This window comes from Tympanuchus pallidicinctus, unplaced genomic scaffold, assembly GCF_026119805.1.
Source record: "Tympanuchus pallidicinctus isolate F22 unplaced genomic scaffold, pur_lepc_1.0 scaffold14, whole genome shotgun sequence".
NCBI classification, from domain to species: Eukaryota; Metazoa; Chordata; class Aves; order Galliformes; family Phasianidae; genus Tympanuchus; species Tympanuchus pallidicinctus.
The window spans coordinates 2406213-2423116 of NW_026294659.1; the positions used below are offsets into that span (position 1 = coordinate 2406213).

The 16904-nt window shown below is 41.3% G+C and overlaps 2 protein-coding genes across 4 annotated transcripts in view; both read right to left on the bottom strand.

The window, feature by feature from the left end:
- Nucleotides 1–1812: 1812 nt before the first annotated feature.
- EIF1AX (eukaryotic translation initiation factor 1A X-linked) lies at nt 1813–10980 on the bottom strand. Its single transcript, XM_052673782.1, has 7 exons — nt 10825–10980; nt 9770–9853; nt 7904–8007; nt 6420–6470; nt 5426–5507; nt 5228–5319; nt 1813–2983 (listed from the first exon to the last, which is right to left on the bottom strand). Exons 1-7 carry the CDS (start codon nt 10838–10840, stop codon nt 2978–2980), a joined length of 435 nt encoding a protein of 144 aa, XP_052529742.1. The 5' UTR covers nt 10841–10980; the 3' UTR covers nt 1813–2977.
- Nucleotides 10981–11679: 699 nt separating this feature from the next.
- The window catches only part of RPS6KA3 (ribosomal protein S6 kinase A3), a 70546-nt gene continuing 65321 nt past the window's right edge, over nt 11680–16904 (bottom strand). For all 3 annotated transcript variants that reach the window (XM_052673759.1, XM_052673758.1, XM_052673757.1), the window contains 2 exons: nt 16355–16495; nt 11680–15217 (listed from right to left, as the gene is read on the bottom strand). In XM_052673759.1, the coding sequence (XP_052529719.1) occupies nt 15095–15217; nt 16355–16495 (264 nt within the window). In that variant the 3' untranslated portion in view covers nt 11680–15094. The remainder of the gene's footprint in view (nt 15218–16354; nt 16496–16904) is intronic.

Consider the following 16904-nt stretch of genomic DNA (forward strand, 5'->3'; position numbering starts at 1 on the left):
CCACAAGTCCTATCATCTCATCACGAAGAACCTGGTAAGGAAGAGCCAGGTGCCATATGGAGCAAACTGCCACTCTGCCATCAGCATGCATTCGCTCACAGCACATGTACGTGTGGTAGCGCATACAGCACACAGTAACCTATACTTACACATATAAACTGCAACAAGGAAACAGCAGTCAAAGAGCCATGGATTACCAGTTCCTCAATTGCCCGAGGAAGGAGAGCAGTGAAGGTTTCTTTAAAACCACATACATTTTTTAAACGAGACAGTGCAAAGGATTAGGGTGGAAAAGCACTGGGGCTGCCCAAGCAAATGCTGCCACTCTAAAAGGCCGTTGAGACAAAAAAAGATTTGGTACAACAACAACAAAAACTGCTTCAAAGTTTTAATCACAAAACTCTCAGTGGGAAACAGAGAACACAAAGTTTACTCTTCAGTCACAGAAAATCCATGTTTTAATTTCTGTGTTAAATTTCACGCTACAGGTAGAAAAGCCAGCAGCAGTTCTCAAAGTCAAACAAGTCTTACTAAAAAAATTATGTAGAAATGACCACCTTTCATGGCGTCAGTCAGCAATCTTGCAGTCCTCTACCTGGCAGCTGCTGCCTTCTTTGCATGTAGACACTGAAATCAGAGCTCCTTGTGTAAGCAGCTTTTTACCTCCGGAGGAAAAAGAGACAATATAAAGCTGCCCAGTTTGCTCTGTGAAAGGGGCCTGGCAGTGGACAGAGAAAGAGGACATTTATTTGAGAAAGACCAAGCAGCCTACCGTGAAATCAGTGAGATGGTGTTGAGCCAGAGCACTAAGAAGAAAATCACAGTTGAATAGGAATCTTCCTAAAGAGCTCTGCAGAATTTTGGGTGGGCCCGACAGGAGCTTGTGACCAATAAAGGCTGGAAACAATTCTGTGAGGAGCAGAATTTCATCTTTGCCCCACAGCTGAAGCATCTTGTTCTACCAGAGAATTCTAGTACACTGAAGTAAGTTTCTTGCAACAGCAGCATATTTGTTTCTATTTCCCTTACCACTGACAATGTACTTTACACTTTTTCCTTATATGTACAAAAGTGTTTTTGGCAAGAATAAATTCTGTACTTGTATCTTCGGCAAACATTCACTGTAATTTAATCATCAACTTCTCTGCTGCCACTACTGCATAGAAATCTTCTGCACCAAGCCTGGTTTTGGGAGTTTCTAGACCATTTTCAGAGCTGCTCGATGGTCTGTTCAATATGTTGAGGAAACCAGTAAGCCAGGGAACAGCTTCTAAACCTCACCCTGAAACTTTACAACTTGTATGTTGATTCACTACTGAATGTTACAGGCATACAAAGACAGAATCTTTATATACTTTAATATCAGGGCAAGAGGAGTGCTATGTTAACAGCACATTTTCCCGCTACCTAGCAAGTTCTTACTACGAGTTTTTAAAATCCATGTAATATTTGCCAAAAGTACTCAAGACTAAGAAATAGTTACTGTTGTATGATCTTCTCTTAGGAATAATAGATACTGTGAAGAAGGAAAAAGATAAAGAAAGAAAGACAATTTGTGGGAATTTAAACCTAATGCAGAAATCCTCCTTAAAAAAAATAATCCCATAAAGCCCCGAGGCCGCTCCGTATCTACAGACATTTTGTTTTACCCACTGGGGCAGTCGCTTTACAGCATACCAAAAAGACTGTATAATGAATACAAGTTTCAAGAATCAGATTTTTATGGCACAAAAGGAATTTTTCCATTAACCTGCTTTCAGAGTTGTTGAACATATAACTGAAGACAAACAAACTAAGGCTACCACAAAATAATATTTTCATGATGATGTTAGTCTTTATTCAGCTTTAACTGACTCCTCCAGTCCAAAGGCGGAGAAGAATCTTTCCATTAATTTGTTTCAGCGACTCATTCAGGATGAAAAGATTCTTTTCCTACGTTTGACACAAATTTAATTTCTCATTTATATCGTTATTCAGAGTTCACATAAGCTTTAATGTTGTACCTTAGGCTGCATGGACTTTAAGATTAAAATAAAACTCTACTCTTAACATAACCCTTTCTATAATGTAAAAATATTCTACACGCTTAACATATCGTGAATGTTAACCATTTGCTTTGGGGAAAAACTATTTTAGTTTCTTTTTTTTTCAGTACAGAATCAACTGCTACCGGTTTGTATGAACGCATCCCTGTTATGCTGGGTGCCACCCAGTGTTCATCTTCCACAACGACAACTTAGCTACTGAACACACAGAAGAGCTAAGCATACAAGACAGTTTTTAACAACTGCAAATTTAAGATGCTGCTTATGGTTCGTTGTTACTTCTCTACCCATCCGCTGTGGCAAATTTGCTTCTTTGAAATTATGAGTGTTCTTAATTATCAAAATCTGTATAAAAATAGCAGCATGCTAAGAGATGTGAAAAGCAGATTCATGCATTATGAATTAAAATGCAGATTTCTGCCTTCCTTTTATATTATCAAAATCTTTTAAAGTTAATATCAAGGCAAGGGGTATAAGGACAGACACTGCATAGTACATTTTAATACTAATCTGAACTGGGTATTTAATCAAAATTCATGATAATTACAGGGTAAACAATTTTTATTTCAAAATACAAGTTGAACTGGTATTGTAGTGATGAAAGCACAAGAGGGGAAAACCAGAGTCTTTTACAGCCCATGTCTCTGTATCTCACTTATATCTGGAGCTAAAAGCTGTAATTGGTGAAGGGAAAATATTTGTGGCATTTCATTTAACCTTTGTGATAATCCAGCATTATCCATTTCTAAAGAAATATAAATACTTTAAAACAAACATTGAAAATAAATCCTTTTGATGTAACAAACTACACTCTTTACCAAGAATTTTCCGTCTTCTGAAAAGAAAGGTACTTCACCCAAAAAAATAATCAAAATATCAATGTAGGACAATCCTTGGAGGAAGAAAGTTGGAATGTAAACCTCTGTTCCAAACTAGATCTGCAAAATAAAAAGAAAGAAAAATGATTTTATTCACACGTAGCTTTCATCAGCTCCGTCTTTAAGCTATTTTTACATCTAAACAGGAAACTTCCTGAGCTCCGTACAATAAGGTTTTTCCCTCAGCTTGCATCTCCCCTTTCTTAACATGTGAACAATTACGTTCCTCCTACGCCCTCATCACCAACGTGATGATACTACAGTTACGTAGAACAGCAGAGCTGATATTCATACAAGTAGCACAAGCATAAAAAAGCCCCTAACTCTCAAGAACAGAAGCCCAGAGTCTAACATCCCTAAGCAGTGACTACTCAAACAAGTTCAGTGGCAAAATGAACTTTTCTAACCATTCTCCTGACATAAGCAACTATGGAGAGGTTCCACCAAGTCTTTCATGTTGACTATGACTTTCAAAGCCATACATGATTCCACGTAGACTGGGATGATCCTCAGAGAGATTACTCTTACTTTGTTACTTCATGTCTCTTCTTTTCTTACAGCATGATATTAATACTACATAACATACCTGAAAAATCTGAAAATAATAATAGCTGCTCACTTTAATACATTATCCCACATTGTGATCCATTAGTTTGCAAATTGCATTTCTGCAATATTCATACAGCAATTTATCACGTTAAGATCTTACAATGGCTCCTTTATTAAAAGCAAACATTACTACAAAGTGTTTCCAGCTACAATAAGCTCAACCACTGACAGGTTCAAAGTGCATTTTTCAAAAGTTTGAAGAAAAATTCATCAAGATTTTGGATAGTTTGAAAGAAGCGATTGAAATGGAGAGCCTCAACGAGCTCAAAATAATGTAAGCGTAAGGAGAATTGGTCATATTACCAACTCAGAGAAACAACTAAAAAGATGAAGACTTAAAGCATAAGACAATAACTTGAGTGGTCTATCCAATTAAGTTAACTCACTAGCTCAGTAAGTTACTAATTATCCCCTGAGCCAGCTGACCCTGCGCACATTCTTAGCACTACAAAATGAAGCACAGCATCTTTGAAAAGACTTTATAGCAGATTATGATTTGAATTATAGTACATTTTACTACTATAAGAGTGTACATAGTCAGTTACTGCTTATCACAGTTAGTGATAAGCACTGACAAGTGAACGTGACAATCTGTGAATTTGTGATTACCTTTAACTCCACTACTGCTAAGGTGCAGCTTTTATCATTTTTAAGAAACACAACATGGGGCAAAACCAGAGATTTAAGATCTTTTTTAAAAAAATTAAAACAACAACAAAAACCCCACAAAAATCTTTCAGTTGTTTCTTACTAGATGGTGAGGTTGTTAAGACTACAGAGAAATCAGGAAGTTGAAAGCCACATTTTTGATGCAACTCCTATACGAACTACGACCTGCTCCATAAATGTGTCCAATACAGTTTGCATTCACATAATCCTTGGCTCATCCTGCTTCAACTAAACTGGCCAAATCTGCCCTATTTGACATGGGAGCTGACCCACAAGTCTTTGTGCAGGCTGCCTGGGATGTCTTTCTAGCCTAAGTGATCCTAAAAGTAAGAAATCCTAATAGTCTGCTAAACCTTTCTATATCATCTACCTTGATTTCCATCATGAGCTTGTTGTAATGAGCTTACAGTTCAGAGACCAGTACCCGAGGCTGCATTCAGCTCCTTCAATATTCAGCTGTGTCCATAAGTCTAGCTGGTGAGTCCTGTAATGGTAACTCCTCCCCCATACATACATGTACACACACACACACAACCACTTGGATAGCCACTGCCACCTAAATTTGTGTCCTTGGGGTCAAACGACTTTGACTGTGAGCACCTTAAGGGTAATGAGAAGACTGCTCAAATTTTAACAGTATGAAACTAAATACACGTACTTTGTGTAGAGATAAACTAGAAGAGGAACACAGAACAGAAAAGAGAACAGAAAGCTGGTGTGCTCATGTCCACACTCCTTTCTGAAGCAGTCCCTGGGTCAAACATCTGCCAGGCTTGTGTGAGTAAAAGCATTCAAGTGCCTTACTCCAAAAAGGATTCAGGGGGCTGAGGAAGTGAAGGAAACAAGTCCCTGAAGCATGCAGATACACCAAGCACCACAACACTCTTCAAGAACAAAATCCTTGACAAAGTAAGCTATTCTGAACACTCGTGTATAGTTTTACTTTCTCCAAAAAAACATCAAAGACAGCTTGCTGTCAAAGACGAGAGTTTTAAATATATCATACGCAACGTGTCTACTACTTACATCATCAATATCTTCATCATCATCTCCAATATCATCAAACTGGATTTCATCATCATCTCCGGGACCAAATGTGTCTGTTTCATTGATTTTAGCTAAAAAAGCATCCAGAAAGTTAGGGAGAGCATTCATACCGAGTCAAGATAGGCTACGTATTCTTGTCCAACTTGAACTTCCAGTTTGAACTGAAAGCGTTCTTACCATGTTCTGGAAGCTCCCCATATGCTTTCAGACTTCTGGCTTCATCTGCATTATACTTTAGAATAACATCAGCTTTGTTATCCTAAATAAGAATTTATTAGAAGGTATTAGTCATTTACAATGGAAAAAAAAACTCCCTAAGAAGTACACTAAACTAGTAACACCTGTATTACTTACAGAACAGTAGTATTTTCTTCCACCTTTATCTCTACTCTTAATCCTGAGGTAAAAAAAATAAGTGCTCTTTGTAGAATATTTTCATCTGTGCTGGGAGATACTCAATTTTGTTCTGCTAGCAGTCACTTGAGAAGCCTGGTTTCATGTCTTTAAAATTAATCTTCCCAGAACATGCATAGGGAGGTGTTTGGTGGTAGTAAGAAAATGTCAACATTTTCTAGTTTTAAGCAATTTAACACATGCAGTGAACAACATCTTGGATGTTTTACCATATCTAAGCAGAATTTATCCTTGAACCACTGATGACAAAATACCGAAACTCATGAAAAAGCATGTAGCCAATGAAAATTTACATTAGGTAAAGTTAAACTTCTAGAAATAGAATAATGTAAGTAGAAACTAATTGGTGATTAAGAGGCTGCTCAAGATAAATGCCACCACCAAGGATGCAAAATTCTGATTACTGCAACAAAACGTTTGGTGCTTGGCTCCATCTTCCCTATTTCACAGAACCCAAGCATCAAACAGCTACACCTGGAAAAAAATAAAAGGTCAGGTGTGAAGCTAATAAGGCCAGGGTGACTGCCAACAACATGTGAAGGAGCAATTAAATTTGGCAGAACAAGTTTAACCAGGATTTGTCATCTACTCAAGACAATCTCTGTAACGTGAGGAAATTAAAAATCCTGATTTAGCATAACCAAGCACAAATTCAAGCAAAATTAAATGTGGTTTTTCTCAGGATGCCTGCTGTAACTTCACACTACACAAAGCTGGTTGTAAGCTATTTCAGTGATGGACTGCATCGAATGCTTACCTGGTAGTCTCGTAAGCCAACCAATATAATATCAGAAGTATTTATCCAAACCTGCAAGAGGAAGCATTTGCTACGTTATAGGAATTCAATTTCTTGTTGTATAATGCAAAACTCAAACACAACACATTTAATTTTACTGTACAATGTTAAGCATTTCACTACAGTCACCATTTTCACTTTCAACCCAATAATCTGGAAATGCTAGCTTTCTATTTTCACTGAAAAATCAAGCACCTAAATACTAGTACAAATATTATTGAGCAAGTTACGGGGCTATTATGAAGGTAAATCAGACTTCTTTGAAGAGCTTCTAGCCAACAAGGTGGTCATTAAGTCATTACTTCCCAGAGACCAACAGAAATAATGCACTGAGCCACCCCTCCGAGCTGAGCTCCACAACAGCCAAAAAAGTTGGTGAAGGAGGTGATGAAAAATCAGTCACAAACCCAAGAAAACAAATGAAGCTGTTCCTAGTAACTGGCTACAGTAATCCATTAAACCAAAGCCCTCAGAAACCTGCAGAACAGGATATACTGATAGAAGTGCACACGATGGTCCTATCCCACAGCAGCTCGCTTTCTACGGATGGAGAATGTCTCCGTTTGGACTTGCTTCCGACGTGAGGAATAGCCTTCTGTGGTGACACATTCATTCTGCCGTAGGCAACATTTATCTGTGAACGTTCTCCATCACCTTTAACAGTTGGAGCAGCAACACATTGCTGGCAGCCTGCAGGGCTCACAGTGATTCCAAAATATGTGCAATGATCGGCCCCTGAGAATTAATGGGCAGAACAATCCCGAATGAACACAGCGACTGCCTCTTCTTATTGGGAACAGAATGTGAGAGGGACACCTGCGTACCACACAGCAGCAAAGGACAAAGCTGTAACAACCAGAAAGGGCAAGAGATGGCACCAAACCATCCAGAGGTGCTGAAGTTAAGACTGATAATGCACACACCCTCCTGGAGGTAAGGAGTTTTGCAGATCAGCTTTGTACTAAAATGTTTTAGGAACTGACGAAACAGACAACGAAGGGATGGCATCCGAGAGGCCTGTGGAAGCTGTAAGTTTGCCCCAAGCCGCTGTCAGAACTGCTCTCAGATAAGTCACCCAGTGAGAGGATGATTATAAATAATACTCAGTTCTTCTCCAGTACAAAGAATAAGCTAAGCAAGGTATCAAAACATGATTCAAGTTTCCATAATATGAAAAGCTGGCATTTCATAAGCAGTCTGGTATCTCCTCTGAGGTACGTGCATCTGCTGAGGGCGGCCCTTCAACTCTGGAGCTGCACTCAAAAACCAGACTGCCTATTTTTGTGCCCAGACAGTGCAGATACAAGAAAAAATAGTTTACTACTAAAAACAAAATTTAAGTTGTTAAGTACAGAACAAGAGTTCTTTCTACTGTAAAGAGCTAATTACTTTTTTTGTTTTCTTCCAGTTACTTATCATGGATAATGCTGCTGTTTCAGAATTACCTTTTTTCTTAGTTTCCCTCTGATATGACATAACCTCTTCACGCCATCAAAACACAATGCCTCCAGTCTTCCATTGCCCAACATCTTGATCACCTGGGCATACTCTGAAAGAGAGGGTGAGAGAGAGTAATAACCCGGAGACACAGAATAACTTGTGTCATGTAACCAAATTCTGCTGTAACATTTTATCAAACACAAACCTGGAGAGGACCTCTCATCAGCCACACTGGCAGCTGTTCCTGTATCCTTCCTGACACTGACATGAAAGCACTATCACAAGCAGCCACTCTTGGTTGCATTCATGCTTTGGGTTCCTCTAAATGCTTCCTAAAGATAACTTTTAGAGCTAATGAGTCACGCTCAAGAGTTTATTACAGCAGCACAGCTCCTGTCCTGCCAAACCCCTATTTTACCATCGATAGCAGAGGAGGATGTGCTACATGCTGGGTACCCCCACCACTACTGCCAATCCTTTCTGCAGAGACTCTATGGATACAGCTGTTATTCTCAAAAACTGTCCGAAAGGCATCCCTGTAAACACAGGCTTCACCTCGAAGCTGTGTAGATTCTCTCCTACACTCTATTAAAGTTTGCAACATAATACATTGCTATTTAGCAGAAAATAATGTGGCTTTTGAGAATAATGTTACCCGACCATCCCTGCATGCAAAGAAAATAAATATTCTCAGTTAGAGTCAGAGTTACATTTCAATACTCTAAAATCTTTCCACAGCACAGGATGGACCGTCCAGCAAACCACATCATGACCTTACAAACTGTGCAGATCTCATTACATAGATTTTGCTTGGGAATTTAAAAGGATTTTAAATTTTATAGGTGCATCAAAATCAAGCCCTTTTTGCTTACAACTATCGTGGAATATGAACAAGAGATTAAAGGAACACATTCAGCTGTCCCTGTCTGTGCAGCAATTTAAATCAGTACTTCCCAAGTGTTTCTAATAAACTGTGTTTACCCGGTCCCAGTGCTTAGCTGGTGGCTAGGCATGCACTCAGGTATACGTGAGCCACAGACAGAGCATGACATGCAGGACAGGGTGAGCCAGAGGGCAGGTGAGATCACTGCCATCAGAAGGCAGAGGACAAGGGAATCCTGGCCACCAACCTCCAGCTGAACACTTCTGTTGCTCACTGCACCTGACAACACCACAGAAAGGGCTGCAGCTCTTGCTCCTGCTCTAGTAGCTGCCAGGTATCCCATCCCCAGACCAGCAAGTTAGTGAAGCCAACAAGGTTCAGTGAGAGAACAGAGATTATGTTTTAGCCAGGTCAGTGACTTCAGAGATTCCACAGAAAACCCCAAGAACCATACAGCTGGCAAAGAACAGGCATTGGAACTGTGCATCCAAGGGACAACCACCAGCTACCAGCAGCAGGGCAAGCTACACACAGAAACCCAGGGGACACCTATCTTTATTCTATCTTTATTCCCCACTGCCTTTGAGTTCCTCAGACATCCAGATACTATCTTTGAGTACCAAATTCAATGTGCAGGATCTGTGGTGACAGGACAAGGGGAAATGGTTTCAAGCTCATAGAGATTAAATCAGAGAGGCTGTATTTAGGTTAGAAGTGAAGAAAAAGTCTTTCTTTTACAGTGATGGTGGTGAGGCACTGGCAGAGGATGCCCAAAGACGTGGTTGATGCCCTGTCCCTGAAGACTTTCAAGATGAGGCTCGATCAGGCCCTGGGCAACCTGATGTAGCTGTGGTGTACCTGTTCATTGCAGGGGACTTGGACTAGCTGGCCTTCAGAGATCCTTTCCAACTCTAAGGATTCTATGAATGTATGCGACTCACTACCTGACCGAAGCAACAGCACTGTGACACCACACTCAGAAACTCACCTTGCCCGTCTTCCTTGAACACCAGCTCTCTTTTTTCTGACTCATTCTCATTCTTACCTCGTCTTCTGTTTTTACCTCCTTTACCTAAAAGTTACAAGAGAAGAAAAGAATACATGTTACTGCCTGTCAACACAGTAAGAGTTAATCAAGGGGACTTTGGTGCATTTTCTACATGTCAATCTTGAGCGCCTATTCAGATTATAACATTTTTATTTTTAAAGTTATAAGCAGGTGGCAATACCCATCAGAAGAGCAGAGCTGCAGCTGTTTCAGAATGGCCTGGGTTGAAAAGGACCACAATGATCATCCAGTTTCAACCCTCCTGCTATGTGCAGGGTCGCCAACCACCAGACCAGGCTGCCCAGAGCCACATCCAGCCTGGCCTTGAATGCCTCCAGGGATGGGGCATCCACAGCCTCCTTGGGCAACCTGTTCCAGTGCGTCACTACCCTCTGAGTGTAAAACTTCCTCCTAATATCTAACCTAAACCTCCCCTGCGTCAGTTTAAGACCATTCCCCCTTGTCCTATCACTATCCACCCTCGCCAACAGCCGTTCCCCCTCTATCGCTGCCCTGAATGCCCGTAACGCCGCGCCGCAATCCCACGCTGTATGACGGCGCTATTTAAAAGGCACACACGTGGCGACGGGATCAGGCGGCGTTCGTGGGGATGCAGAGGAGCGGTTCGGTGTTTCCCACCCCCCGTTTAGAAGCCGCCGACCAGCAGCGGGCCGGGATGCGACAGCGCTCGCACGGAGGGGCCCGGCCCGCCCTGCCCGCCTTCCCCCGCAGCAGCCCCGTTCCACAGACCTCCCACACGCCGCCGGCCCGCGACCCGCCGCGGTGCGAGCAGCGAGTGCCGGCCGAGCTGCCCGTGCCCGCCGTGGGGCCCTCAGCCCCCTCGCAGCCCCGCACGGTGGCACCGGGCCGCGGCGAGCAGCACGTGAGAGGCGGCGGCGGGCGGCGAGCGAAGCCCAGGCCTCCGCAGCGCGGCCGCTCCCGGGCCCGGCTTCCCGAGGCGGCGGCGGTGGGGACAGATCGGGGGGAGGCCTCACCTTTATTCTTGGGCATGGCGGCGGGCGCTGCGCCGCGCGGGGCTGGGTAGGGGCGGTAGGGCCGGTGGGGCCTTCGGGCGGCTCCTGCGAGGCGGAGGCAGAACCGAGCGGCGGCTGCGCGCGGGCTGAACGGCGCGGCCGAGGCTGCGGCTCACTCGTACTTTCCTCCCCCACGGCGCCCCCCGGCGGGTCGGAGGACTGGAGGGCTCGCCGCCGCCTTGCGGCGCCGCTTCCCCTGCTCTGCGCACGCGCACCGTGAGGAGGGGCGAGAACGCGCGCTCCTGGCGACCGTCAGGTCCTTGCTATGGCGTAGCGTCGCCTCCGTGGGCGGTGCGAAAGGCGGGCGCGGGCAGCGGCAGCCAATCGGAGGCTGCGAGAGGCGGCTCTTGGCGGGAGCGGGAAGGCTCGTGTCCCCGCCCCGAGCGACGTGTGCGGATGGGAAGGCAGCCAGCGCCCGGCTGCGGGGAACTCCCGGCCTTGGCTGGGGGGAGAACAACGCTGCCACAAGCGATAGGCGACAATCCTTTACCGAAAGGGCTGTTGAGCAGTGGAATAGGCTCCCCAGGGAGGTGGTTGAGTCACCGTCCCTGGATGTGTTTAAAAACCCTTTGGATGTGGTGCTCAGGGACGTGATTTAGCGGAGGGTTGTTAGTTAGGGTAGGATGGTTAGGGTGTGGTTGGACTCCATGATCTCTAAGGTCTTTTCCAGCTTGAGTGATTCTAGGATAAGCTGTTACAAAGGCCAAGCAGTGAGTGCTTATGATATTATATCTCATACAATATATGCAAGCATAGGTCAGTGTTAGTGATCAACAAGCAACAGCTTTTATAATGAATAAGTTACCAACAAAGCAATTTCTTAATATGTTTGAAAGTTTATTCGCAGTAGAAATCTTGATTTCTTTTGAAGACTACAAAACCTGCCATTGGACAGGAGTACAAGCAATGATCTCTCTCCAGAACTGCTCATAGTTACATCTGGAACAGTTCTAATTACACATCAATAACATGATTGGAACACTTCCTAGATCAGACTCTGAATAAAACAATCATTTAAAGTATTCAGTACATTTTTTTTTTTATTTTAACTAGCATTTCAACTCTATTATGATAGCAGTGCCAAGCATCTAACAGATGCTATTGTAATGGTCTTGCTTAAGGTACAATACCACTGACCTCCAGGAATAGTACCTTAGACTCATGTGCCATGCTGAGAAAACTAGTATAAAGTATGATTGTACAGAACTGTAGAAAAATATTTTATCTGTGATTTTGTCATTTTTTAAAAATGTTTTAAGTAGGCTCCCCCCAACCCTCCCTCCCCCCCTCCCGGTTCAAAATAATTACATCCCTCATAAGTACACCTTCCCTTTGATTAGGTCAAGAGTATCAAGATAAAGCTAATTTACATCATTTTCGTAAGTGAAAATTCAGCTATTACCCATTGCTGCTTACAGACCAGCATATCTCAAGTCCTTTCCTTCCAATAATAGAAAAGCACAGCTTTAGTTGGTACACCACATTTACAAAGCAAAACACACACACACGCACACACACACATACAAAAACAAGCCCGGACACACAGTTCTATTTTCTTATGTCCTTCTCTCTTTAGACAAAAGTTTTAAATAATCTCTTGAACAAAACTTGCAAGGAGTTTTTCAATGCTATAGTAATGATGAATCAAGAACTTTGCCCTTACTGGATATAGATGGCATTTCATAACTACTGCGACTGCTCTCTCCCCTCTGTTCTCATGCTCTCAAGTACAGTAAGTGGTAATCTCAAATGAAATATGACAGGTGGGAAAACCCACCTGTATCTGCAGTTCTCCTTTTTCTAATACACCACAGCTTGGTATCCTACAGACAGCTGCTAGCTTTGCACCACCCAGCAGTCCAGCAATGAATGTACAGAGTGTCACACACGCTCAAGTTCTAAAAGAAAGGTGCAAGGATTCAAAGAAGCATTACGTGGATTTCTCTGTAGCTTCTAATAACTGCAGCTACAAAACAAAGCGTGACAGTTGTGAGCACGGCTCCAAAACCAGAGGTGAGGTACTTAAAACACATGAGCCAAGCCTGACAAACATCTCACCTGTGAAGACGGGCCACTTCCACCTTGGTTTAGAAAATAACTTAAAATACAGTAACTCCAGGACTTCAACTCACTCAAGCTGTTACACACTGAACTGTTTTACTGGCATTTAAAGGTCCATCTTGTGCTGCTATATAAAAGATGGTCTAGACTAAAGGACCAATTTACATGAGAATGTGGGTATCTAAAAATGCAGCAGTCAACACTGCTTGTCTGGCTCATGACCAGTGAGCCTAAGGGCCACAAAATATTGCTGAAATGAAACTAGTGAAAATTTTGTATTTTTTTTTAACATAGACGTTGCCAATAGAGAAACATCTTAATACTTCCTTTTGGCCTCTTCTGCACCAGCTACCTATGCATGTGCACTCTGAGAACATGGGAGAAATTCCTTCCTGAGCTGAAATGTCATTATTGACACACAAAGTACTGCCAACCCCCTCATTCCAACAGGACCCATTTTAAATAACTTGCTGGCTATACATGACAATCTTCGGGTTATCTTCGGGTTAACACCTGCTTTAAAACAGCTCCAGAAGGTGTAGTTTCTAGGATGTGATATGCCTGTCTTACAATCAGTTACAGAACTGAAAACATGTCATCTGAAAGGCAAAAAGGTTTTTACTAAATACCTCTGGAAATGCAGACACTGTCAAGCAAAAGAAAAAAAAATACAAATCAAGATAGCGTTTTTCAGCCTCTGGTCAAAGATGTTTCTTGAACAAAGGGCAGATGCATCTATACAGCTGAAGGAAACTGCAGTACTAGAGCACCAAGGGAAAAATACTAACTGCCATGAAGAGCTGTGTGCTTACATTTCTAGAATCTACAATAATTTAACTACCATTGTTTCTAGAACTGATTCCTTAACAATTACAGGTAATACATGAATCCGACTGGGACAATGTTTCATAGTTAATTATAATGACCCTTTCTTAGCACATACAGATCAGGATGATTCTCCTCTCATTTTATTTTGCCTATTGAAGTGATCTGAGGAAAAAAAACCAACAGAGAAAAGCCAACAGAACATTGGAGTCACTGGTTTGGCAACTGTAACAAATGCAGTATAAACCTACTTTTTCTGGGCTTACTAGTGGACATCATGTTTTGCTTTATCTTTGATGCTGCCTTTTTTTCTATAATGCCAAGATTCATTGAACAAATCCTCTGCAGCTTAAACAAAAGTCACAGAATAGAGCTAAAATATTAACAACAGATTATAAGCATAAACAATATAGGACTGTCCTCTATCAGAAAGTATTCAGCAATGATTCCTGAGTCCAGAAATTAGATGGGGGGAAATAAAAGGGAGGAGGTGGGGGCAAAAGACAGTGAAATATGGAACAAGTTATCTTTTTTCTCCATTATATCATCTATGTATAGATAGTATGGTGAGAGATGCACTGTTTGAATTTTGAATACTATAAACAGCATCCTGATTTTCCTAACATGACATGCAGCGTCAAAAACATGGAAATGTAGAAAAAACATAGGCAAGAGAAATACATATTCGTAGTATTACATTCAATAGCTGTTTAACAGTCAGGCTTCTTTTAGAGCTGTCCAACATTACTGATTAATCCAGGTGAACTGTTTAATCAGACTTAATTGTTAAAATGATTAATAATATCTAAGTAAAACAAGGCATGTATACATTAAAGAAAACAGCACAGAAAAGTGCTGCTCATGAACTGTTTACAAAAACATACAAAATGTCAGATGGCACAAAGTATATAGTGCTAATATAAACAGATAGTTTAAGCTAAGTGCTTAACACAAACTGTCCATCTCTACCTGTAACAAAGAATGTTTCAGGGGACAAAAATATTCCTTATAAAAATAATGCTATGTGGTGCAGAGTGCTTTATTCAGTGTATTTTTGACAGAGGTGGTATTCGTAATTCTTCTGGTTTACTCAATTGTGGACATGATTGTTTTCATTGTGTTTCCACTTTTCACTCCATTTGAAGCTCCAGTAAGATCAGTAACTTGCCATCAACAGTTTAAAGCGAGAGTAGATGAAAGCAGTAGCAGCAGCAGGAGCAGCAGCATTATAGGTACCAGCTGGGACAGAGTGTGCTTGCAGGTATCTGTGAGATATGTGCTACCTGTCGCCATGATTTGTGCTATCATCTTATACCAAGGTACCAAATATCTGGTTGAGGTCACTTCACAGGGCTGTTGAGGTAATCTTTTTTATACCTCTCCTCTGAGCAAGGGTAGATCGGCCAACTGGCTCCAAAACTGGTGACTGATTACGATTCAAAGCAGAGTAAGTTGCTGCCATTGCACCCTGTTGTGAGAATGTCAGAGAGGAAAAGCAAGAAGAGTTCATTATGTATATCACTCACATCAGAGACTGCACAGCAGTAAGTGTCAGAGACTGACAAGTTTTAAATTCTAGTCTTATTTTCACCTACAAAACAGAAACACACTGCTGCATTGTTCAAACAGCAGCAGTGCTGTGAGTTTTGTAGTGTAATAGTTTTCAGATCAATCTGAAGCTATTGCATCCCGATTAAAAAAAAAAAAAAGGACCCAGAATGTAAAAGGAGTACAGGAAAACTGAATTTTCTCTGTTCTTTATGAGATAGTTAGGGAATTAAATCCCATCAGCGGGTTGTCCCTGCTCGTCATTTGCACAACCATTCACATTTTCAACATGATATTTAAAAGTCACCCCCATTACTCAGCACATGATTTTACTGGCTTTTGAAAACCTCAAAGTTGTGAGCCATGGGATCAGAATCTGCTCCGCTTTCCACTTGTGATTTTGGATGCCAGAAATTCCTAATAACTTACACAGAGGGATTATATTATCACATCATAATTATATCATAATTATATTTTTCAGATTCCTTTTTTGTTGCTTTTTTTTTTTTTTTAAATGTATTTCATTGTACCTTCAGTCCTACAGAGGAGTAGAATTAAACTTCTGGTTACCCACAGTGAGAAACTGTAACATGGCCACAAACCAAGTCATGTTTCAGACCATGGTGTATGGAACAGACATCATATTAGCACTGCCATTTCAACTCCCCTTCTCTATCTTATACTGTGGTTGTGAATTATTTCATTTCCTATTGGTCAATGATATGCTTCTCTGAAACTTCAAAATTAAACTATTTTTTATAGCTCCCTAACAACATTTTCACTATCAGAAAAACGATTTCTATCCTTGTTTCTTAAGGAAGAGAAGTTGACTAGTTCAAGTGTACTAACTTGAAGAAAACATAAGTCTCTGTCAAACATTGGATTTATTCACAGCAAATGAGTTACTGTTATATAAGATCACTTTGTGTCTGAAAGCAATTTGTAGTCATAACTTTTAAAATTAGAGAAAAAAGTTCTACAGTAATTAAAAAAAAAAAAACAACAATCTGTTTAAAACTCTGATTTTGGCCAGTTAGACAAACAAATATCTACTTGCCTTCACTAAATGGGGAGCATCCTGCCTGTTCAGCTGGTATTGAGGCAACTGGTCACAGTGAACTATCCAGGGATGGCTAAGAACTTGGGCTGCAGTCAGTCTTTGATGTGGGTCAACATGAAGCATTTTTGAAACAAGGTCCTGTCAGTAACGTACAAGGAGACAATCTAAGTTGCAGTAGCACTCCAGCTTTAAAATGATAACAGGTCAAAATCGAAAAATTTCAGTAGCATAAACATTTGTTCATAACATCATTTTGAAGCACGTGAAAAGCTGCCTGACAATGCTAACACTATGTCATTTTGTTATGTAAGTTAATTAGGCAACACAGGTGAAAAAAATAACAGAAAATAGAGATGACCCTTCCCCTTGCATATCTCACCTGCCTCCAAGAGTCTTCTAACAGCTGTGCAAGCTGAAGGTTGAACGTTAGTACTAAAGAGAATAAACAGCTCAAGTCCTAATAAGAGAGTATGAGATGAACTGCCTCGGGTAACTCTGAAGAACTAGCCCAAACACAAATGTGACAATATTAATTTCTCCTAGCCTA

What these genes read in the sequence shown, in the direction of transcription:
- EIF1AX (XM_052673782.1), bottom strand. An exon ending in GTTCAAGGAAGACGGGCAAG is followed by an intron (nt 8,008 to 9,769) that starts GTGAGTTTCTGA and finishes CCTCTCTTTCAG; the next exon opens with AGTATGCCCAGGTGATCAAG. An exon ending in GAGGGAAACTAAGAAAAAAG is followed by an intron (nt 6,471 to 7,903) that starts GTAATTCTGAAA and finishes TTCCTCTTGCAG; the next exon opens with GTTTGGATAAATACTTCTGA.